The sequence below is a fragment of the Electrona antarctica genome (genome assembly GCF_951216825.1).
Source record: "Electrona antarctica genome assembly, chromosome: 7".
NCBI lineage: Eukaryota > Metazoa > Chordata > Actinopteri > Myctophiformes > Myctophidae > Electrona > Electrona antarctica.
In genome coordinates this window covers 20,528,540-20,552,152 of record NC_136812.1, presented here as the reverse complement: position 1 = coordinate 20,552,152, position 23,613 = coordinate 20,528,540, and the positions used below count along the sequence as shown (strand labels likewise).

At 41.5% G+C, this 23,613-nt stretch overlaps 2 protein-coding genes across 3 annotated transcripts in view; both read left to right on the top strand.

The window, feature by feature from the left end:
* The first annotated feature begins 742 nt into the window (after window positions 1–742).
* cope (COPI coat complex subunit epsilon) lies at window positions 743–12,891 on the top strand. Its single transcript, XM_079505912.1, has 10 exons — window positions 743–902; window positions 1,056–1,118; window positions 1,213–1,313; window positions 4,178–4,330; window positions 6,052–6,105; window positions 7,938–8,019; window positions 9,215–9,370; window positions 10,420–10,488; window positions 11,682–11,756; window positions 12,601–12,891. Exons 1-10 carry the CDS (start codon window positions 801–803, stop codon window positions 12,655–12,657), a joined length of 912 nt encoding a protein of 303 aa, XP_079362038.1. The 5' UTR covers window positions 743–800; the 3' UTR covers window positions 12,658–12,891.
* Window positions 12,892–13,588: 697 nt separating this feature from the next.
* cers1 (ceramide synthase 1) overlaps window positions 13,589–23,613 on the top strand; it is a 47,895-nt gene continuing 37,870 nt past the window's right edge. The window contains exon 1 of one of the 2 annotated variants that reach the window (XM_079504956.1): window positions 13,589–13,602. Coding sequence is in view for 1 of the 2 variants with exons in the window: in XM_079504955.1 (XP_079361081.1) it covers window positions 14,458–14,733 (276 nt within the window). In the remaining variant the exon portion in view is untranslated. Of the gene's footprint in view, window positions 13,603–13,924; window positions 14,734–23,613 lie in introns of those variants that run through there. The other variant, XM_079504955.1, reaches the window with a different exon arrangement.

Below are 23,613 nucleotides of genomic sequence, written 5' to 3'. Positions count from 1 at the left end.
TTGTCAAAGTATTTGTATACTCTGTGCAGTTGACATTGACAATACATTGAATCTAATCTAATATAATATGATTATATGAACATAATTATAGGCTCTAACTTTCTCCATTGTGTACTGGTACCCCATCTAGTGGTCACATCAGGTTAATTGCATACTGCAGAGTAGCGGGAAGTGGGAACTCAGGTTAGGAAAACTGGGCACTTTTGCGAGACAGACCTTTATTGATCTTGAGGATAATTGCATGGAAATGCACTAGGCTATTACGAAAATAGGCTATATAACACAATATTATGTTAGCTGTTACAGTTACGTTTATCTAAAGCATAGCTATACATAATGTTTTTCCTAAGAAATTGTGCAAATCCCGTGCGTGTCTTTGAATTATTACAAAATGAATGTAATTAACATGAATTTGTATTCATTTTAAAGGGATAAAAGAAGAGAGATTTCCACCACTGTGGGTGTGTGTGTGTCTGTCTGTCATCTTGTGGTTTAGGAACCATGTGAGTCTGAATCAATGATATGATATTACAATGTTATTACACAACATCATACGTATGGAATGGATTTTAAAATGTAAAACCGGAAGTGAATGATTAGACATTTTCTCAAATACGTAACTTAGTTTCCATTCTCTTTTTGACACAGAGTGTAAAGCCCTGGTAAAGCCTGGTGAGGCGAGGTTACACAGAGTGTAAACAAACTCCACATCCCACAAACCTTAGCAAGACGATGACGAGGCGTGCAGATGACGACGACCGTGTTGACGTGTCAGCTGGAGGAAGTCCAGTACAGTCAAGATGGCGGCGCAGCAGGGTGATGTTGATGAACTCTTCGATGTGAAAAATGCTTATTACATTGGCAGTTATCAGCAATGTATCAACGAGGCTCAGAAAGTTAAGGCAAGTGTTGGATTGTACATATTGACAAAGGTTGTTTTGTTTTTCTGACTTGCAGATTGTCTTATTATTCTCTACTTCATGCTAAGGTAACGTTGCTAGCATCTTGTCACTGGAGTCTGGACTGAATGAGTTTCTTAACATGTTTCTTTACAGCCTTCAGCACAAGAGAAGGAGATTGAGAGGGATATGTTCTTGTACAGAGCATACGTTGCCCAGGTAACCATTTAATTATTTCAATTACGGATAGATAAATGACTCGTATGTATTGTCTTATTGTCTCACAAAATGTGACCTGAATGTGTTATTGCAGAGGAAGTATGCTGTAGTCCTGGATGACATCAAGCCCAGCTCTGCACCTGAACTGCAGGCCGTCCGGATGTTTGCTGAATATCGCTTCAGCGAAAGCAAAAGGTCAGCCTGCACTATAGTAGCCCTACCCATTTTGTCTCCAAAATAGGTAGACAGTAGACACTGATGGAGTGTGACACTCTTTTTCTCTCTCTCTCTCACTCCTGCGCGCGCGCGTGCACACACACACACACACACACACACACACACTCGCACACACACACACACACACTGTGGCTGTTACTGTCTCACACACACACACACACACACACACTGTGGCTGTTACTGTCATCTTACAATTAGGACCAGCTGGATGGTAACATAATGGTTATTCCACCAAATGTAGATTTCTTTTCCATATCATAACATAAGAATTGTGTTTGGTCTGAACGTTCTCATTATTATAAACAGTTGTCATTTTCTATAAATTACACTGTCAGTATAAATGTCAGTAGTTATTCTTACTGATAAATAAGTTGAGAACTCGAGGTGTGTGTGTGTGTGTGTGTGTGTGTGTGTGTGTGTGTGTGTGTGTGTGTGTGTGTGTGTGTGTGTGTGTGTGTGTGTGTGTGTGTGTGTGTGTGTGTGTGTGTGTGTGTGTGTGTGTGTGTGTGTGTGTGTGTGTGTGTGTGTGTGTGTGTGTGTGTTAATACACACACAGCGGCCGGATGGGAACCGCAAGGTTCCCAGCTCGACCCCGGGCTCCCCCAAGAGTTGGTGTCGAAGTGTCCTTGAGCAAGACTCTTGAACTCCTAGTTGCTCCGGATGTGCAGGGTGGTGCCTTGCATGGTTTCCTGAGGAAACCATGCAAGGCACCACCCTGCACATTCCTCCGCCATCGGTGTATGAATGTGTGTGTGTGAAAACTGTGAATGTAATGCACATCTATCTATGTAAAGCGTTTTGGATAAAATAACTTTATAAATGCACCACTTGTGTACACACGCACGTCTAAGGTCTCAACTCTGTGTAGCCCCTTTCGGAACCCTGTATACCCTTTTGTATTTGGGATGACAGTATCCAGGGTTCCTTGAAAGTCAATGCCTCTCTAATTCACCCATTGGTACCACTCTCTGGTCTCTAACGGATATAAGGTCTCTAAAGTGTTGCAGAGATGTCAAAGATACTCTGAACTGCATTAGGGCAGGGGTAAGGGTTCTCAACATTTTGGACTGGGGACCCCCGGAAATGCTTTGGCTATGTCTCGTGACCCCCGCCCCCTCCACACCCCCAAATACAAATTGGCTGTTACAATAACCTTAATAGAGAAATAAATACTGAAACCAGATATAATTAAGGAAAGTTTATGCACGTACTATGTAAACCCTTCATATCCATTTCCAGCCATTCAGTTGCATTTTTTTTTCTTTAAAAAAATAAAATAATCTGGGGACCCCCAAAATAATTTGACGACCTCCGAGGGGCCGCAACCACCAGGTTGAGAACCCCTGCATTAGGGTCCCACAGAAGTGTGTGTTGATCATTAAACATCATTAAACATGTTTAATGCACATTTAAAAAGTTGTCTCTTCAACTCGATGCCCTGCCTCTCCTGTCGTGATTGCCTTGCTGCACTTTTAATTGCCCAGCCTATCACAAGACGTGGGAGGTGGGACATGGAGTGCAAGAGATGGCAAAACAAATCATTTAAATATGTATTAAACAGCTTAATGGCAACCCTGATCAGTGCCGAGTCTGGCAGAGACCAGAGAGTGGTACCAGCGGGTGAATTAGAGAAGGCATTGACCGAAAGGTGGTAAACTATTTGTAGAGCTCAAGATGTACTCTTGAACCCGGGTCTCCTGCACAAGAGCTGAAGTTTTTACCACTGAGCTAATAGAGATCCTGCCTATATAGCAATAAAAGTTCGTAAACTTAACTTTGGTCCGTTATTTCTCCACTTTTATAATACCAATTGGTATTGTATTTTATATCATTTTAATCGTTGATTAGTCACGTTTACAACGAGGTATAGATTGTAAAGATCAGGCGTTTGTGGAATGAGCAAATATATTCAACCCTTGCTTTGAGTTGCTTAGGATGATTGCACTCTCCCACAGTAATAAGGGGGGAAAACACATTCCTCAACTAGGTCTTGTTGCAAATCATCCAACGTGGTTCTGTTGGTCACTCTAGCACGTACAGCACAAGCTGATCCCACAAGTGTTCAAATTGGTTGAGGTCACTCACGGTGGGCAATTCTATCCTCTCCACTTAAAAATGTTGGAGGTAGTCTACTCTGTGATGATCCTGGCTCTGTGGAGGCGAGCGTTGTCATCCTGGAGGATGGCATTAGGTCCCAGATTCTGAAGATATGGCATCGCCGCTGGCTCCAGAATCTCATCCCGATATCTCACTGATATCTCAATGATGACAAGTTCAAGTTCTGTCTTGCCTGTGAGAGAGATACTGCCCCATACCATGCCAAGTGTTGTGGCTGTGTATGGATCTTCCACCAGCTACCGAGTTCCCTAACACTAAGTGTAAAGTTAATAAAATATAAAAATGGTGTGTTTTTCCCTTATTACTGTGGAAGAGTGCAATCATCCAATCAACTAAGCAACTCATAGCAAGGGTTGAATATCAACCACTTGCCATTTTGGCAAATTGTTTGGAGGCGCAGTCGCCACCCACACGTTTAGCTGTGTTGCTCATTCCACAAATGCAATCTATACCTCGTTGTAGAGACTACTAATCAACGATTAAAATTAATCTGATATACAATACGATACCAATTGGTATTGAGACATAATGGACCAAAGTTAAGTTTCCGAACTTTTGTTGCTGAGTTTATATAAAACACATTTGATTCAACTTGTATTGAGGTCACCAGCCATGTTCATCCAGCATCTGAATTGAATTCTAGCCAACTCTCTCTAGTCCCTGTCACTGACATTTACTGTTGCCTTCTGTTCTGCTGTGTCCAGGGATGCTATTGTTGCTGATCTAGACAAAATGATGGCAAAGAATGTGGATGCAGCCAACACTGCCTTTCTCCTCATGGCTGCTTCCATTTATTACCATGAAATGAACACCGATGCGGCTCTCAGGACACTGCACCAGGGAGAGAGCCTGGAGTGGTAAGAATGGATCAATGTTGACAATTTTAAAAGTCACTTTGCATTACAACTCTTAAACCATTTTAAATTGGCGTTCCTATTTTTTGTATGTCTGTATTGGCTCCGATTTGTTTTTTAAATGGCAGCTCTACAAGCTCCTGATGCGTTGCAAGTGCAACACAATGCGACACAAGTACTACAACTTGTACGTTGGCTATTTTCGCCATGCAACAACATCACACAACAATGTATGATACAATGGTATTTAAGCAGTTTAAATATCAACCATTTAGGAATTAGGTCATTTAGACTAAAAGCGTATAATTTACATTGGATTGTAATGTAGTGAGTTCAGTAGATGCCTAAAATCTAAGGTGAATAACTCGAGTACAGATACTTAGTACACTAAGTACACTAATGAAATAATTGTGGAATTACCTATTGAACCATTCATACTTTGTATAGCTACATCTAGTGATGGCCAACCGTTAACCAGTAACCGTTAAGAAATTGGTAACCGGTTAATACTAACGCTTAATGGTTAATCAATTTTGGGCGGGAACCCCTTCACCCCTTTTGGTGTTTTAACCCTTTTGGGGTTCTGTACAGTATACACAAAAAAAAATTGAATACTACATTTTTTTTAAATGGGATGCTGCTATATAAATATTTGAAGTTTTTCAGAAAACTTGGGTCAGGATTTAGAAGGCGTTTTTAGAATCGGCCTCAGTCCAAAATGGGCAATTTTTTGCGATTTATTTTTTGCTATCACGTAAAAAAGTAAAATTTCGAGCCCTGCTCCCGTTTCACTGCTAAAATAAAACCATATTTCTTATGGAAAACAATTTGTTGAATTCTTCTTGTTCCTCCTCGTATTGGTATTTTTAATGCATTCTATTATGGGAAAAACTAAATTACGCATTTCTTTATCATTTCCTTAACAGTTAATTAACCGTTAAGGCCTAGCGGTTACCGGTTAATAAATGTTCTCCAAATGGCCATCACTACGTCTTTGTTGAACCACCTGCCCCTGGGACTCGACGATTTCCGAACAGGCCCGGGGAACCAGGCGCACCGCTGGTCTCCGAGCAGCCACCCTTAAACATCATCTGTTTTCTTGCACTGTGTCAATGTTTGCCTTTGTCTAAGCACTTTCTAACATTAAGAGAAGTTCTTTTATAAATAATTGGGATGGGAATTATTGATGAATTCATTTAAGCAATATTACAGTGGTTCCGAAAATCAACGCAGAAGTGAATTAATGACATTAAACCACCCCCTCGAGTGTAATATTGCAATTATACAACAGTTACCCTTAAAACTAAGAAAATCGCTGAAAAAACATATATTTTTTTAATGACAGATGTAGCCACTACGACCACAATTGTCCCAAGAAAATAGCTAGCATAGCCACCGAATCTGCTGTGCTCTGGGAGAACAGAGCAGTTGAATTCTTTGTTTTGATTAGCCGTTCCATGATGCTGGTTTGAAGCACGCTAGAAGGCTGTTTCAACCAATCAGATTGCTTCCTCGAAACGACCTGTTGTATAATAATTAACAATACGTTTTGATAACCTTATCGATCGATTAACCGGTTAGTGAACTTAGTTTGAACTTTGACGTGTATGGAACGTCGATGTGCCTTTAACGATGTTTTGAAAACTACTCAAGATTGAAGAAGTAAATCTAATTCTCAAACAAATATTAAGAATCAAGAAATAATGTGTGTCCATCTTTTTCAGCATGGCGATGACCATTCAGGTGTTGCTGAGTCTGGATCGTGTTGACCTGGCAAGGTATGGATTCATTACAAAATCACCATGAAATGGGTTTAACGGTAGATCTATCGCCATTCTATCATTGTGAATCTGTGATATATATATATATATTACTGCTAGGCCGTTATCGCGCGATAAAAAAAAATATATCGCCGTTAATCTATTCTCAAAATTGGGTCTGGGAGCTGGGTCTGCAGCGGCCAGGAGGCGGGCCGTGTGCGTGTGTGCGCGCACGTGTGTGTGTGACAGGGCGCGTTCGGAAATGGCGCACTGAGCCGACTGCCCAATGCAAACTAATAGGCGAGTACGCTCCGGTGTGGTATTTCCGAACGCACCCACAGGAGGCGGAGCACGGAGACTGCACAGAGACTGAGTCGGTGCACTCGTCCCTGACTCCCTGTGTAGTCTGTGAGAGGGACGGCAAACAGCAACACCAACAAAGTTCTACTTACTAGAAAAGAAAGAGGCAGCGATGGAGCCATAAGTCCATATCCATATTCCATATCCAGGCAGCAGCCTGCTACATCATGTTAGCTGTTGTGTGCTAAGCTAAACCATCCATCCATCACAATATGATCACAACACGGCTTTGACCAGGGTTGTTATCAGGCCAGATCAAGTCAGAAAATCCAAAAAAGTCAGAAAATAAGTCTAAAATAAGCTGACTGTCAAACATCATTGTCCAATGTTGTTTTAGAGTAGTGGTTCTCAAGCATTTTCATGTCGACGACCACCAATATTTTAAAGAATCTCCAAGTCCAAAGTAGCTTATAATGACTAGACTTGGCAACACTGAACTCACAATTGTGGCAGATTACCCTGCCACTGACTCATTTAATAGATGACAGACTGTTTCCGTGTGTTCTCCCCTAAATTATATGTTGTATGTATGTATGAGGACACAACAATGGGTTAAAGTCTCACCGTTATTCTTTAAGTTGTGAATCATGTTTGGAGAATGTTTGACATGTGTTACCACAGTGCTTCCTGGTGCTGACCAAGAAAGCTTCCTTGGTGCTGACCATGGCCTTTTATAGTGCCTGACTCCATTGTAGGGAGCATGCTCAGTCCATCCAACTGGATCAGACCAACTGTAGGTTTTTGTAAATATGTGAATTATTATGGACGATGGGTAATGATTTAAATGTGAATTATACAAGGGTTAAATGTGATTTAGTAGTTATTGTCTCTGGATATGGGGCTGTTAATTGTGGAATCAATTAGGGTTGGTATGGTCCAGTGGGAGGGGCCTATAGCCTATTTAAGAAGGGGGACCTGCCACTGACAAGCAGTTGATGTAGGGCTGTAGACCAAGAGGGCCAACCTATTCCGCCATTGTAAATAGTGTGTTGTATTGTTTTTGGGACACCATTTTGACACGTGAAAGGTGAATGAATAAAACAGTTTGTTTTTGCTTAAGAGGACTCTGGCTTCCTATTTGGAGTATCCTGCTCATTTGAACACTTTTTGGAGGTTTTGGGAACTGTGACACGTGCCTTTTGTGCACACACTACCCTCACTCAAGGACGTAGTGTGACATTATATATATATATATTTATATTAGTGGTGGGCATAGATAAAAAAAATGAATTTGTTTTTATGTGAAGTTTCCAAGTGGCAGCTTAATTCATTGAATAATATCACAGGACCAGTGATGTACTCTTCATCACAAGCTCTCACTTTGCCTACCCAATATCTTACCTTTCGGTAGCCCCATATTGCTGAGTCTGCACTTGCTTAACAAAAATGCTTCACTTGCATGAATTTCAGCATGCACACTGTGCAGGAGAGCCGACACTCCCTGAGTTAAACATGTCAATTTTTCATTGATGTGGTTATCCTGTCGACAGGAAGGAGCTGAAGAAGATGCAGGAGCAGGATGAAGATGCTACTCTAACCCAGCTAGCCACGGCTTGGGTCAATATCGCTGTGGTGAGTGTCGTTAAATCACCTATGTGCAATACGCTATGTGTATAATGTGATGAACGATGATGGAATATAATGTTTCGACTAAAATGTATTCATTTGGCTTATCGTATATTAATTAGTAACTTAGTTACGTCACCATCAACAGTCAATAAGGGACCACCATTCTTACCCTGACATACATGCATACATACCCAGCCGATCACCAAATGTACCTTAGTTACGTCATCACCATCATCAGCCAATTAGGGACCACCGAGGACAGGTCTACATACCATACATACGCAGCCAACCACAGTACTTGCGCGCTCTGCTTGCGCAAGTACTAACAGGCTGGTGTTCTGCCTCTGTTTATGTTGCTAATTGTTATGGAAGATTATTAATTGAAATACCTTTCTAATCAGCTGGATCATGTACAGTGATGGGGTCATTATTGGAAGATAAACCCAAGCAGGACTTCCACGTCAGAACGGTATTGCTTCCCTAGGTTTATTTTCCATTAACTCTATCTCTACCGCTAGCTGTTAGCATAAACCCCAGCTTCCAGTGCCAGCATACGCGTTCACTTTAAAAAGTCCGAGTTTTCCCGCCCCCCACACACTCTCGCTACACACACTCTAGTATCATTGGAACACGCACACACTCTTTACCTTTCGTCAGAAGCTTTTACATGGCGGCAGCGTTGCGGTACAAAGGCACTAATTAAATCCGAAATGTGGATGGTAGAAAATCCACCAAGCACAGCGATCCTAGAATCCGATTTATGGAGGCTTGAAAATCCTCCTTTCAACTGCTTTGCACTGTGAATATATTTTCAATCCCATAGTTGGAACGGTGGGGTGTTGCTATAGGAACCGGACCAATCTTAAAAGCTTCCGTATGACTAAACCATTATATACCATTATATAGACAGAGTATACGTTGGGGTACGTATATATATATATATATATATATATATATATATATATATATATATATACGGACCTGAGATATGACGCCACCTAGCGTCGATGTACGTATATACGGACTTGGGAAAAAGAGTTAATGAGCGCCTCACTATGCATCATCCCTTATGCATCACTAAACTATTGAAATGTAATTAATATTCTGCAGTCCACTTCTCACATTATAGTTCTCTTGCTAAGGTTTAGATAACAGTGGTTCTCACCAAGCCCTTGACATTTGCCATTTGTTGTTCCAGGGTGGGGAGAAGTTACAGGATGCCTACTACATCTTCCAGGAGATGTCAGACAAGTACTCTGCCACTCTGTTGCTTCTCAATGGGCAGGCAGCCTGTTACATGGCTCAGAATAAGTGGGAGGAGGCTGAGGGAGTGCTGCAGGAGGCATTGGACAAGGTGACACTTTTGTGCCATTTGTAATGTGCACTTCCTACATTTGAACAGTAGATGCCGCCACATGATTAGTTTCTGCCTTTTGCATACAACACAGTTGATCCATGAAAGGGTCTCTGTGTAGACCCCGGGCAGGAAACTAGTGGTTTTTTGGATGTCACAGAACACTGATCACTGGTTAAATTATTACAGAATTCTATGTCTGTATCTTCACACTTATATTCAGAGGGGAGTGTAATGTAAATGTGTTGTTTAGGTGTTGATACGTCATATCCTCCCACAGTTTAAATGTAACATTGTTATAATTCAGCCTTAAAACTTTTATTGAAGTGCTCCTTGTTAGTACTATTTATTGGTCATAAAGCATATTGTTGGTCGTAAAGCATATTGTAACACACATCATTACTATCATTTCAGTGTGATAGGCTAGTTGAATATTAACTTGTAAGTCGTTGTCACCAGAGAGATCTCAGTGATCTGTGTTTATCTTTATCAAAGATGAGATATAGTCGGGCAATGTCAGAGATTGGGCTGCACTCACATACATGCCATTATATAATGCATGCAGTCACGTACTACAGTACGTACAGTCATACTACAATACATAGTCGCACACTACTTAACAGTCAAATACTGCAGTACATACAGTCAAATACTACACATACTATATGCATTCACAGTACAACATGCAGTCACATACTTCATGCAATCTCGTTCGACATGCTGTCACACAGTCATATGCTACACACAGTCACGTACTGTCCATGCAGTTACATACTGTAATGTACTCCAGTCACGTGTGCTACATTCAATTATGTACCAACTACATGCACTCATACAGTCATGTGCTCCAAATTACGTATTTTGAGATTTAAAAAAAAATGAAAATCAATCAATGTCTGCATTTTAAGTGTTAGGAGCTGGTACCTTTTTTTTCTTACAATTTCTCCACTTTTATTCATCTATTTTCCTGTGTAATGTTGTGGTTAGTGGTTAAATCTCCCTCTCACTCTCCTCTTGCTCCCGTCCTTCTATCACTCACTGCAATTTAGGATAGCAGCCACCCTGAGACGCTGATCAACCTCATAGTGCTGACCCAGCACCTGGGCAAAGCTCCCGAGGTGAGACTTTGCACCTAAAGCTGTTACCAGGAGACAGCTGTGAGCTTTTCTAGTTCACCAGACAAACCCAGCCTTTAGTCAAACAAGATTTTAACTTAATCCATGAAAATCCATACATTCACAGCCTATACATGAAGTCCTACATGAACCCGTTGTCAGTTTAATTTGCTGGTTTGACGAAACGTGGAATTTGGTCAGGTGCAGTCTAGTTTCCACAGGTCCTTTTGTGGGGAGAACAGAAATATGAATGGGTGTAGTTCCTTTTTATGTTTTTCGCAAGAGCTTTGTTCCCACAGACATACAAGCTTTAAATAAGTAAACTCTTCTTAAGTTACATGAAATCCAGCCTGTGGTGTGTACTGGGTAGCGTATCAATCCTGTTGTGTGACCCCTGTAATTAAAGCTCTATTATGTAAATTGTTTAGTGAATAAAATGATATTTTGTCCACTCTGTATGGTACAGTATGCTAATATAATGTAACTTATACAATTGAGGTGGTTGTATTTGGTATCCCGGCTGAGCTCTTCTATTGAGACATTTAGATCATGTGTCTAGGTTAGACACAACCTTTGACAGTTGACACAATCCTATTTATGGTTTGACACAAATTTTGACCTGAAAGTAAAAATTCTGATTCTCCCCAGATCAAGCAGGCAGGCTCTATTAGCTCAGTGGTAAAGATTTAATCCGGAGTACAAACAGGAATGTTAGGTAGTGCAGCTTTAAGTCTTCTGAAAATCCTGTATCTTTTATAATTCTGTACAGTTCTGTATTATATGTTCCTGTTAATGTATGTATGAAACTACTCTGGAAAAGAATTTCATCCTTGAGGGCAAATTATCAGTTGATGTATAATTTGCAATTTGGGCATTTAGCTTCTGTATCCCAGAGCGACTTAAATAAATGGCATAATGGTGTGTAAACTCTAATGTAGTTACACAAGCCAGTGCTCCAAGAGAATAATAAACCGTGGAGTTCATAGGTCATAAGATAAAGGCCCAACTATCTGTTTTACTTTGAACAACATATATCTGATGCACGATAAGGGAAGTCAAGGAGAAACTTAATAGTTTCTTAAGATAAAAAGTAAATTGGGGGTGGGCGGCGCGCACTCGTTTCACCTGACAAATATCATTTCTTGTTTCTTGTCTGATCTCTGAAATTTCTCTGCTCTATGTACATCTGTTCTCAGGTAACCAATCGGTACCTCTCACAGTTGAAAGATGCCCACAGAGCCCACCCATTTCTCAAAGACTATTTAGCCAAGGTAATGTGCTGTTGATTGGATCTGGTCATGAAAAAGTGGAATCACATCATGTTTGCATTTCATGATTGGTATTCTCACTCTGGTAAAATTATTGTATTATGTTTCTTTTACTACATAAAAACAGATTAGAAATACCTTTCCAATTCCAAAAAGTACTATTTAAATATATTTGATTAAACTATTTATTTTAACTTGTACATAATACAATGTACCTGATGTAACATTACTATTGTCTTATCTTATACGTATCTATATTGTACTTACTGTATTGTATTGCTAAAAATATAAGAAAAACAAATCACAAAAAAAGGAGTAAACACGATTGTTAATTGAAAGGATTTGAGGTTTCAATGTTTAAAATACGGCACAAGACAAACGATTGCTCTCATTTGAACCTCTGTAACACGTACTTGGGGGGGGGGGGGGGTGAGGAGAGAGACAGAGAATGTGACAAACACAGGCCATGCTAGTTGGGGTCACCACTCGCCAGATGCATTCAATGCTGGTGGACCTTTGTTTTCATACAAGTTAATAAACCAGCTTGGCTCTTTTTTTATGGCTGGCAAGCAGGTGTCCTTGGAATGAAGCCATTAAACTTTGAAACTTATACTATAACCCTGTTGTGTACACACCCCCCCACACACACACACACACACACACACCCACACACACACACACACACACACACACACACAGTATAGTAATTACACAAGACAGTATTTGTAAATAAACATTGAAAAGCTAGGTTATATTGAGTCAAACCATGCAGCGCACAGCTGCTCCACTAGTCAAATATTTTCCTTCTGATTTGAACCATTTCCTCTTTCCTCTCCTTTTTCTGCAGGAGAATGAGTTCGACAGACTAACGATGCAGTATGCTCCCACTACCATGGTGGCATAACCCCATCTGTTTTTTTTCTGGGATACCCAAACAATGCATTTTGTATATGTTTTCTGTTATGTCACTCTGAACCATTGTTAAACTAATTAAAAATCTCTATTTGAAACTCAAGTTATTTAAACTACTACTGTATTTAGCCTCATAATGGTCAACTTCATTGGTCTTTTGTATTTGCATTTATCTTTCTGTTTTCTTTAAGCATTCCTATGATTTGGTAATAAATGTTTACCACCATTTGGATGTCCTGTGTCTTTGACAAGTGAAACTGAAAGCAATATCTACTGTATACTGTTTGCTCCAAATTTACGTTTGAGACAGCAAAATCTATAGCCTAACGAAGAAGAATTCTGAAGAACACAATTATATGTATTAATGTTGTGATGCACTGTGTGTGTGTGTGTGTGTGGGGGGGGGGGGGGGGGGTAGGCTATGTGTATAGGCCACATGTATGATGTACAGTATACACCACTATATAAATATGATGCACTGTGTGTGTGTGTGTGTGTGTGTGAGTATGTGTTGTCTGCCCTGCTTTGCAGTCTATACTGTACTGTCTCTTTAAAAAATCATCCTTTTACGCAGCAGTTCAAGAAGATAGCGGGCCATAATTACGTCACGCGTCTTCGGCTTTTTCTTCGCTTCCCATAAACTTCAAATCAATGGCTTTCTGGACGGCCGATGGAAGCGGTCCTCCAAACGGAAGACGGACACAAACGATTTTTGTAGACTTATTTTTTGTCCGACATTAGAATTTGGAGTCCCGACTAGACAGCCGTATGGTGGTGTGTGTGTGTCACGTTCTACAATATAGGCTCCCATTGAAGTAGCGCGCATTTCCCCCTCTTGTCACACTGACAGTACAGACTCCCCAGGACACGTTGACCAGAGGAGAGGAGGAGGCCGCCGAATATTCAAAGGATAATAATTCTCCTTCATCTTTTTACAGTACGTTTTCCCTGCTGTAGAAACGATTTCAGTGTCGCTGCCCGCGGGTCTGGTAGGGATATATAGCCACCTATATAGGCTACGACTACTCTTAATAAACCAAGAGGAACGTTTTAGACTATTATACGACGAATAATGGATTTGAAAGCTCTTAACATGGCACAATAATCGCATGTGCTGTACTGTAGGCTACGTATTGTATGTTACAGTGCATGCGCTGCTTGGGGAGCATGCTATATTAGACTGAATTGAATAATTTTACTGACGCGTGGGAGCGCCGTTATCGCCGTTATAACTGTTGCGGTAGGTAGGTACCATTCAATTATTACAGTATCCTTCAAGCTGCTGCAAATGCTGGTCTGTTCAGTATTGTGTGCTTTTGATTTAGCCAAGCGGCTAACGGCGACGACGCAACGGCCAGTGATGAAGCAGCAGCGTGCGTAGCGGAATGGTGTGTTCAGAATTAGATCCAATCATTGATGCCGGGCCACATTAATTGCCATAACGCTCGTTAATAGCGCGGGGCCTAAAACTGTACATAGAAATCCCCGTCGTATAGGCGGGTGCGTTTTGGCGTCATTCGTGCGACGGTTTGGGTCCATCATCTTGAATTGTTCCTGTATGTTGAAGAATGGGCCCGTGTCTTAATTTAGAAAACAAAGAATTAGGCTACTGGAGAGGCTAAGCTTGTTAGCTAAGCTGGTTTCCGCGTTTTGAGGTTAACAGCCAGTTGGGAGAGATTAGTGACACTAGCCCGGACCGGCTGCCTCGTGCCCATCGTTCTGTATCCCTGAATCGGGGTCAGTTTTTTCCCAGTTCCCTTTTTTTTTTTTTTTTGTACTGTGCCGTGCAGCAATGGATAGTCATCCTGTGGGTGACAGTGACAGCATGGGTGACAGCATGAGGGGGGCGCTGGAAGTGGAGCCCATGCCGGGCTATGTGGACCTCATCACCAAAGCGTCCACTGTCATGTACGGTGCCTTGAGAGACTGCAGTGCGTGCGGGCTTGAGCTCTCCAGACGGACTCTCCTGGAGAACGCAAAGATTACCTGGATAGAGATTGGCCTCTTCTTCTTTTGCGCCTTCTTATGGACTCAAATACGAAATCGACTGACAGAAAGACTGTTCAAGGTAAGTTCAGGTCCATCATGATTCATGGTCATGGAACACCCTCCTTGTTGCGTTCATCCATCCTTGTGAAGTTGTGCATCCATATCAAAACCCATTTCCACACCAGCAGCACGGATAATGATGGCCCTCTTTAACTGGTTGGCCTAATATCTCTGCTCATTCCTTTACTCTAATTATAGGGTCCTGGTATCAAAGCACTTGAGTTGAGTGTCAATGCAACCTCTGTGCCTGCTCTCAAGACTACATTTGATTCAAGGCACATGCTTGAATAAATCATCATCATCATGTCACACAGTTTTAGAAGGATAAAACAATCTGTTATATCCTGGCTGCACAAGGCATGAAAAGGTCCCCCCTCCCCTTATTTCTGTATAGGGAATGTGGAAAAATACATATTTCAGGGTGAGAGCTGTTACTGTGACAACTGCAAGTGGCAATTAAAATCCAGAATGACAGTGAGATGATCTGAGAGAGTGTCTGCAGCACTTGGTAAGAGTAAGAGTACTCAGTGATATTTTAACTCAAGAGTGTAAAAATGTACCCATACTGTAAGTATTTCATTGTGTGTGCAGTGTGCGCACACTCTGCCACATGTGTGTGTGTATGTGTGTGTGTGTGTGTGTGTGTGTGTGTGTGTGTGTGTGTGTGTGTGTGTGTGTGTGTGTGTGTGTGTGTGTGTGTGTGTGTGTGTGTGTGTGTGTGTGTGTGCGCGTGCGTGCATGTGTGTGTGCATGCGTGTGTGCATCATGTTTCAACCAAGTGTTTTCTCCTATAGCAGGTAACTCAGTGTCATTGGGAAATGGGAATGGATAGCCATTACCCCTGGTCGGATAGACATACCGTGTTAGAAAATATTAACCTGTTGCACAAAACGTGCGCACACACACATGCATGCACACGCACACACACACACACACACACACACACACACACACACACACACACACACACACAGACACAGCAACAACAGGCCCACTTGTTCACAGGTTATGTAGCATGGATGCAACTCTTGTATGGAAAAGAGCCTGTGAACGTAATGCAATGTCTTTCTATTTGCGGTGGGTTAGTTAATATGTGACAAACATTGTATATTTTATTGCATTCAGAAGTTCACTTCCTGCCCCACATGCGCTACACTATCATAGTCATCAACATCAAGTGTACTCTATTTAATCCACGCATTCCACGACGATCGAATGACTAAAGACAACAAACACTGAGTGAATCAATAATTGTGAGATCAGCTATCATTGTCCTTATATGCAGTGACAGCTAGCACAAAAATGCTAGTGGGGCCAGTTTAGAGCCAGATATTTCCTGGCCGGCTCATGCTTACACATTTTATCTCAATTTACTTCATGAGAAGAATATATATGCTTTTCTTGGTGTCAGTGTGTGTCTGTGTGAGTGTTTGTAGAGCCGGATTAAGACTATGTAGACCTCAGGACTTTGACCAGGCTAAAGACATGCAAATCAGATAATTCTGTTTAGTCCCATAGTGGATCTCATTTAGTTTTTGATCAATGCACTTGCAGCATCAGCATCACCGGCACTGCTGGAACTAGGTTTAGTGCACTAAATTTATTTTATTTTCTATATTTCATTTTTTACCATCCAGTAGACATACTGTAGCTGCTGCTATTTGGCGAAAACGGAAGTTCACTATAGGCTAGATCAGAATCGCAGATGAGAAGCCAATTCATCAAAAACAAAGTTGTGGCGGACAACCTACATGTAATTGGATATAACAGTGATAGAAACACCCGGCCACCCCTGCCACACACATACGCACAAACAAAAGCATGCGTGTAATGTGCAAAGGTCACAATTTTCAGAAAGAAAACACAAAAAACAACTGAGCATCATTGATTGCCACTTGCAGGCCGCCAGGGATTCTGAAGCAGGGCAGAGGGCTAGAGTCCCTACTGGAAGTTGGGTTGTGCATTATTATCATTATTATTATTATTATTAAAGCTCATTTAACCATGCATTAATATGGGCCTGAGTATATGCATGAGTAGGTTAACCAGCAAGGTTATTTTGATTGATTGATTGATTGAAACCTTTATTTATTCTCGAAAAGAGCATTGAGGCTCACCCTCATTTGCAATGCTGCCAAGATCACATACACAAAATCAGCAATTAAGACATGTACAGCTATAATAAGCAAAAGGATGCACAGCACACCGGTCCTTGTGAGGTGCCAGCCAACGGGAAAGTGAATGAAAAAAATGTATAGCCGCACAGTCATAGCTGCCAATGCATACGTTTTAATGAGGACACAGTCTAGAGACAACAACGTTTCGGACAGATAATACTGCCTTCTTCAGGGTGAGGATATATTCATGTACAGAAGCAGATATAAAACACAATAACTAATCTACAATTAAGGCATATACAGATATAAATCACAGAAACAGTGAAACAAAACAACGGAAAGTGAACACGTTAAAAACAATTACATAGTGAGGTAGAGAGGTTTAAGAGCACGTTATTATATATTAAATAGTCCATAGGATATCGGGGTATTAATTTTTTAGTGTTTGTTGTATAATGTAGAGTGTTTCATGAAATAGGGGCATCGAAGCAGAAAGCAGATTTTCCCAGTTCAGACTGTACAGATTGGACAAGTGTAAGCCATGCAGTCACTTGTATCCTTGTAGCATTCAGCAGCAGCATTTCACAGTCACATAACCACACCACACTATATTACCACTGAATTTTCAAATGACTCGCATCAATAATATTGCATTTATCTTTTTTTTGGTTGAATAAATATAAATCAGTCTTTGAATAAAGGTTTGAATAAATGATGTATGATACAATTCAGATAATGACTTTGTGCACTCTCCACGGTATGCGAGGACTAGCTCTATCATGTGATTCTGTACAGTATGATGTGCACTAAGAAGACCATTAAGGAAACACTGTATTTATTGTACTCAGCAAATAAATTACTCTACTGTGTGTGCATACTAAAGGGACAGATAGAGCTCACCAAACCTCAGGGCTCTGCTTTGAGAGATTGGCTTTTGGCCCAGATCTCCTGTTTTTATCTTAACCCATCCCACTCTTTGGTGCCTCCACGGCTCCACCCTGTTGTTGTTGTTGTAGGTATCCAGTATTGGGGCCCAAGTCTAATATAGCACTCCCCACAGACAGCCTAACATGACGTGGCCTTTGTCTTGCAATTCAACCATTGAGGTGAGTGAGGGGAGAAGTAATTTCTGTGGTAGATGCTCTGGCAATGTTATAGTACTATTAGTGCAGCTCAGGGCCCCACGTGTGAAGCCAGATGTGGCCTGAGAATGCAAGGAATGGGGCCTGTTTTTCCCTTACATACAGTATAGTGTGGCGGTGTGCATGATGTGACTCAATGGCCCCTATGGAATGGAAAGGAACAGATGGGCTATATACAGCATGAGGTATGGCTAGTATATGGGCTGCTAATGTTGAGGGGAACGTCTCCCCTTTCATGACATTTATGTGGTGTAGGCCTATGCATGTAATACCACCTACATACAGTATAGAGTGCTTACATTAGGGATTGAAAGATGGGTTCAGTGCCAGGTCAACTGTTCTGAACTAATGCCAGATGATAATTACAGTCATACATCATAATTGAGATGGGTTTGGGCATTAACACTAATCTCTGGTTTCAGTTCATTGAAATAAAACGTGTATGAAGAGAACACGCAAATAGCAAAGATAATAGCAAATGTAAATCACACATAAAGCATTGTATTTTTGTTCTAATCTACAGCACTGATTAGATGCCGTATCCAGTCTGTGTGATGGAAAACACAACAAAACAATTCCGTGACAGGCATTGTGGTTGAGCTAATAAATCTGTGGGCAGTTTCAAAAATTAATGAATTGGCAATATTGAGGATGAATGAATGGTGATTGAATGAGGCTATACAGGCTCTCAGTGGCACAAAATAAATGTAACCTCAGTGGCACATCAAAAAATGAATGTGGCGTTATTAAAACGAAATTAATCACAACATACACATTGGTATCATTTACTTACAACGAGGTGAGGTTTTCCTCTCTAGGATAATTTTGACAGATACAGTAGGCAGTGTGTTTTATGAAGGAGGGCTAATGGGGGTCATGTGACGTGAAGCGTGGACATAACGTGTTATGTCCCCTGACAACTGTTACCCTTTTAGGGGTATCCAGTATAAAGAACTTAAAGGACCACTTCACCACTTTTCAACCTATCTTCATATAATAGGTCCTCACTAATAATCATGAAAAAATGGCGCGACTTTTTTCTACTCAGTCTGTGTCTCATAGAACGGCTGTGGGCAGTTTAGAAACCGTCTTCCAGTGACATCATCATTAGGCAGATTTTTTTTTAAACAAGATTTCTTTACAAAATTTAGATTTTCATTATCGTGAGAACGATGGCTTCCATTTTCGCATTGCAACTTTTCAGGACTAGAAAGCCTGCAGTTTTTATTAGCTTGTATTCCCCATTGATGATGTCACTGGAAGACTGTTTCTGAACTGCCCACAGCAGTCCTATGAGACACAGACCGAGTAGAAAAAAATTGCACCATTTTTTCATGATTATTAGTGACGACCTATTATATGAAGATAGGTTGAAAAGTGGTGAAGTGGTCCTTTAACATGATTGTGCAGTGCAGTTTTTCTTTTTGTCTTTTATGACCACTTTAGGATGGTAAATCTTCTCCATTTTGTTGATCAGATTTGTATGGTTCATTCATTGACAGCGATGTTGCAAATAATCGAGAACAAGGAGCACTTTTTATAATATATATTTTAAACGCTTAAAGGGACAACTTGGCGTTTTGGGTTTTCTATTTCAAAAAGTGTCAGGGCTCGAGGCAAGGTTTTATCTAACTGCGTACTTCAGTTTGTAAATAGAATACTAAAAAAGTCTCCTCATGGAAACAGTGTGACATTTCTGTGAAGTGAAAATGTGAAAATGCCTTTCCTCCACTATTTGACAAATACCAACTGAATAATATTTGGTGACCAAATTCTTAAATTCCAGCTTATCTCTTTAATAAAACAGTGTGAATAGAGTTATTTTTTTACTTTTGTCCAATCACCCCGAGTTTCAGGGCAAAGATGTGAAGATTACATTCATGAGATTCTCTGCATTCTTGTGTATTCATATGTGTGTGTTTTTGGGTGCATAATGCATTCATTGACCCATTTGTCTGCCAGAATTATGTACATGTGTGTGTTTGGGTGTGCATAATGTTTTGCTTAAAGTCTGTCTGTGTGTGTGTGTGTGTGTGTGTGTGTGTGTGTGTGTGTGTGTGTGTGTGTTTGTGTGTGTGTGTGTGTGTGTGTGTGTGTGTGTGTGTGTGTGTGTGTGTGTGTGTGTGTGTGTGTGTGTGTGTGTGTGTGTGTGTGTGTGTGATAATGAGGCTGTCACGTCCTATACAGTATGTCATTGCAGTACCTGGGGTAGGCTGGAGCTGCTCAGAGATGATAATGGCGCAAAGGAGAAGGAGAGAGAGGGAGGGAGCGGGAAAGACAAATGATGAAGGATGAAGTAGAAAGAGGGGTAGGGTGGAGAGGTTTTAAAAAAGAAGAAGAAAAGATGAGCAGAGCCGAACTTGAAAGAGGGTTTGGAGGACAGCGGGGGCAATTGGGAGAAACTGAGGCAAAACAAAAAGAGAGCTAGAGAGGAAGGAAGAGAGTGGGAACAGGGGTTTGTTCCGCTGGCTCAGCATTCAGCAGCCATCATTAACAGACTCAAATATACAGTGCTAATATGACCTGCCTGGTTGCACAAACATACACTATACACAGATGGAAGCATGACGTATACTGTACGTATTCACAGAGACACACACTATACACACACACACGCGCACTTACACACGCACGCACACACACACACACACACATACACTGCCCTTGTCTAGCCTTTCAGACCAGATAAACACAACAGGGAGTGGCCTGCTGTGGTCAAACTTGTGGTCAAACCCTTTCAGCAGAAGCAGTTAACCTCTCAAATAAACTGCTCCTGTCACACACACAGAGCAAATAGAAACAGTGAGATTGCCAGCTCCTGCAGTGATGCAGGGTTTATCGTCCTAAGTGAGGCTCTTGTGGCTCGTGTCTTGCTATTGTTCAACTTGTCAAAGCAGCACATGGTTTGACAAACATGGCCAATAACCACCACAGGTCTCGGGTCAGGTTACACTTCTGTTGTGTGGTCTATTAGAACCACAATTAGAAACCTGATCACACTTCAGTGGTTTTAGGGAAAGTGCGTGTCTCTCAGCCATATAGGGTTTGAAATGAACACCAGCCAAGCGTCAAATGCGGGTCGATTTGTCATTTGGCGTGTGAAATTTGGAACACCTTTTCTCTTTCCCCCCCCCCAAAAAAAAAACTGCTTTAATTGATCAGCACTTAATTGTCAGCACAAACTAAGGCCTCGTTTACACTGACAAATCTAGCCTAATCAGATCTGTGCCACATCGAGATTGAAATCTGATTGGTTTAAATTAGTCCAACATGTCTCATGACTCATTTCAACAAATCAGATTCCAATCTGGATGTGGCTCAGATCTGATTCAGGCTGGATTTGGCTGCCAGTGTAAATGGGGCCTAAATATCAGCCTTGGTAGCTCAAGCTCATATCACCATTGTCACTTGTTCACTTTCACAGTGCAAGTAGTGGTACATGTATACACCTTTATTTCTTAATCTATAATTTTTTATCCCACAATTTTGTAAGCCATTTTTTCACCCGGTGCCTTATTGTCTAAGCTGTAATCCTGGGAAGCTACTCTCCCTCTGCCATCTGGGGAGAGCAACGGACTGACCTCATGCTTCCTTCTAAGCATGAGGAGGACAAGCCGAGAGACAGGGAGTAACACACAGCAAAGGTCATCGGGCTAGGGAATTGAACCTACACCAGGCTGCATTAGAGCCTATATGCGCTTTAACCGCTAGGCCAGCGGCACTCAGATGCTTTCATGGCTGTGAACAGATTCTGTCTCAATTGTGCAAGGTGTAGTAAAAAAAATCACACCCGTGTGAACTGAGTGGTGTAAGGTTTTATATAGCATGATCAGCTGTGGTCTGACGTAATGTCTGACGTTAAAGATCTTTGGCTAGGTAGACTCGTCTTCTGATGTGATGATTTGTGACCATGAAGTTGATTCAGCTGGAGTTTTTGTCCGATGTGAGGTATTATATAAGGTAAGGTATTATATAGCCTGATCAGCTCTGATCTGACGTAATGAAATCACACCTGGATGTGATTTCACAACTGGCTTTTTTTGTGCAGAGAAAATGAGCATGGTTGCTACGGTCATCCAGTTCACCCGGGTGTGATTTAATTACGTCAGAAATTATTTTGAACATAGCAACCATGCTCATTTTTTTCTGCACACAAAAGCCAGTTGTAGGAGTGGTTTACACCACTCAAAAACGTTACAGGTGAAAAACGTTCTTTTAACCATGATTGAAAGCACAATAGCACTGTTATGGCTCTGTATACCAATATTAGGCTACTGATTTGTTGATTTGTAGATTTTTTTTCACGTCTCTTAGTCAGGTTTGTCTGTCAGGTCTCTCTGAAGTCTGTCAGGTCTCTGAGAATCTGTTACGTCTCAGTCTAGTTGCTTTAATCAGGTTTGTTTGTCCTATGACCTTCAGAGCAGGTGTAGTGTTTGTATTGTGTCCCGTCACAGAAACTGCATATTCTCCATACATGCGAATGGAGTCTGACTCTGGTTTTGGGACTACAGCGTTGATAAACAACCCCTTCAGCCAATCAGAACGTTTTTGGTGACATTTTTGGTGCAACCACTCCTTTACGGAGCTATGTGTGTGGGTGGGTGGCTGGGTGGGTGGGTGGGTGGGTGTCTTGGTGTCTGGGTATATGAGCACGAAAACAGCATGGTTGTTTTTCACCACCTGTGCGCAACCTAACGCACACACAAACACACACACACGTATTAACTGTATGATGCTTTCGGGGGTGCCAGACTGCCAGTACATTACAGTGACAGTACAGTACAGTAGAGGGACCGCCACGCGGTAACTCTGTCATTTCTCTACCGTTTCGGACGCGGAGTGGCTCGCCGGAACCGGGCCGGCACCCTGGGTGCGTTCCTGTGGGTCTGGAACTCACTTCACACACGGGTGTGATTTTTTATTTTTTTCCTGAAAACCTAAAAAATCACACCCGTGTGAACTGAGTGGTGTAAGGTCTTATATAGCCTGATCAGCTGTGGTCTGACGTAATGTCTGACGTAATGAAATCACACCCGGGTGAACTGGGTGCTCAAATTTTGAGCACAGACAGACAGACACGTAAACTAACAAAGCCAGTCGTAGGAGTGGTTTACACCACTCAAAAACTGACTTACTGTAGGCCAGGTCACAGTTTACGATGAAAACCTGCATCTCACGTCCGTCACACCTCGTGACACGCTCCATATATGGCCAATACAGAATTCATTCCATATGTTGATCTGACCTCATCAAACCCTGTACACTCAAGACACGCTCCATATATGGCCAGTACAGAATTCATTCCATATGTTGATCTGACCTCATCAAACTCTGTACACTCAAGACACGCTCATTATGTCATGTGTCATGGAGAAGACTGGATCTCTAGATCTGCATATATGCATATATTTGTTCAGAGAAGTTTCTGTGTAGTTTTGACAATAATTGAAAGCAACTGTTGGTTGACTGCTTTGATTTTGATGTTATGTCGTGCCTCTCCTCTTAGCACATTTTCTAGCCTCACTGAGGGCAGATTCACACTGTTCCCGAATACGATTGCCTGCATGGTCCCCGCTGACCATGATTCACATTGGCCTTTTAGTACGGATGGCTTTCACATTGCAGCGATCCGTATCCGAG

Excerpts from the sequence above, each read along its gene's own strand:
- cope (XM_079505912.1), top strand. The coding sequence starts at position 801 with ATGGCGGCGCAGCAGGGTGATGTTGATGAACTCTTCGATGTGAAAAAT. Across the intron at positions 6,106-7,937 it reads GATCGTGTTGACCTGGCAAG|GAAGGAGCTGAAGAAGATGC; the intron begins GTATGGATTCAT and ends TCCTGTCGACAG. Across the intron at positions 8,020-9,214 it reads CTTGGGTCAATATCGCTGTG|GGTGGGGAGAAGTTACAGGA; the intron begins GTGAGTGTCGTT and ends TTGTTGTTCCAG.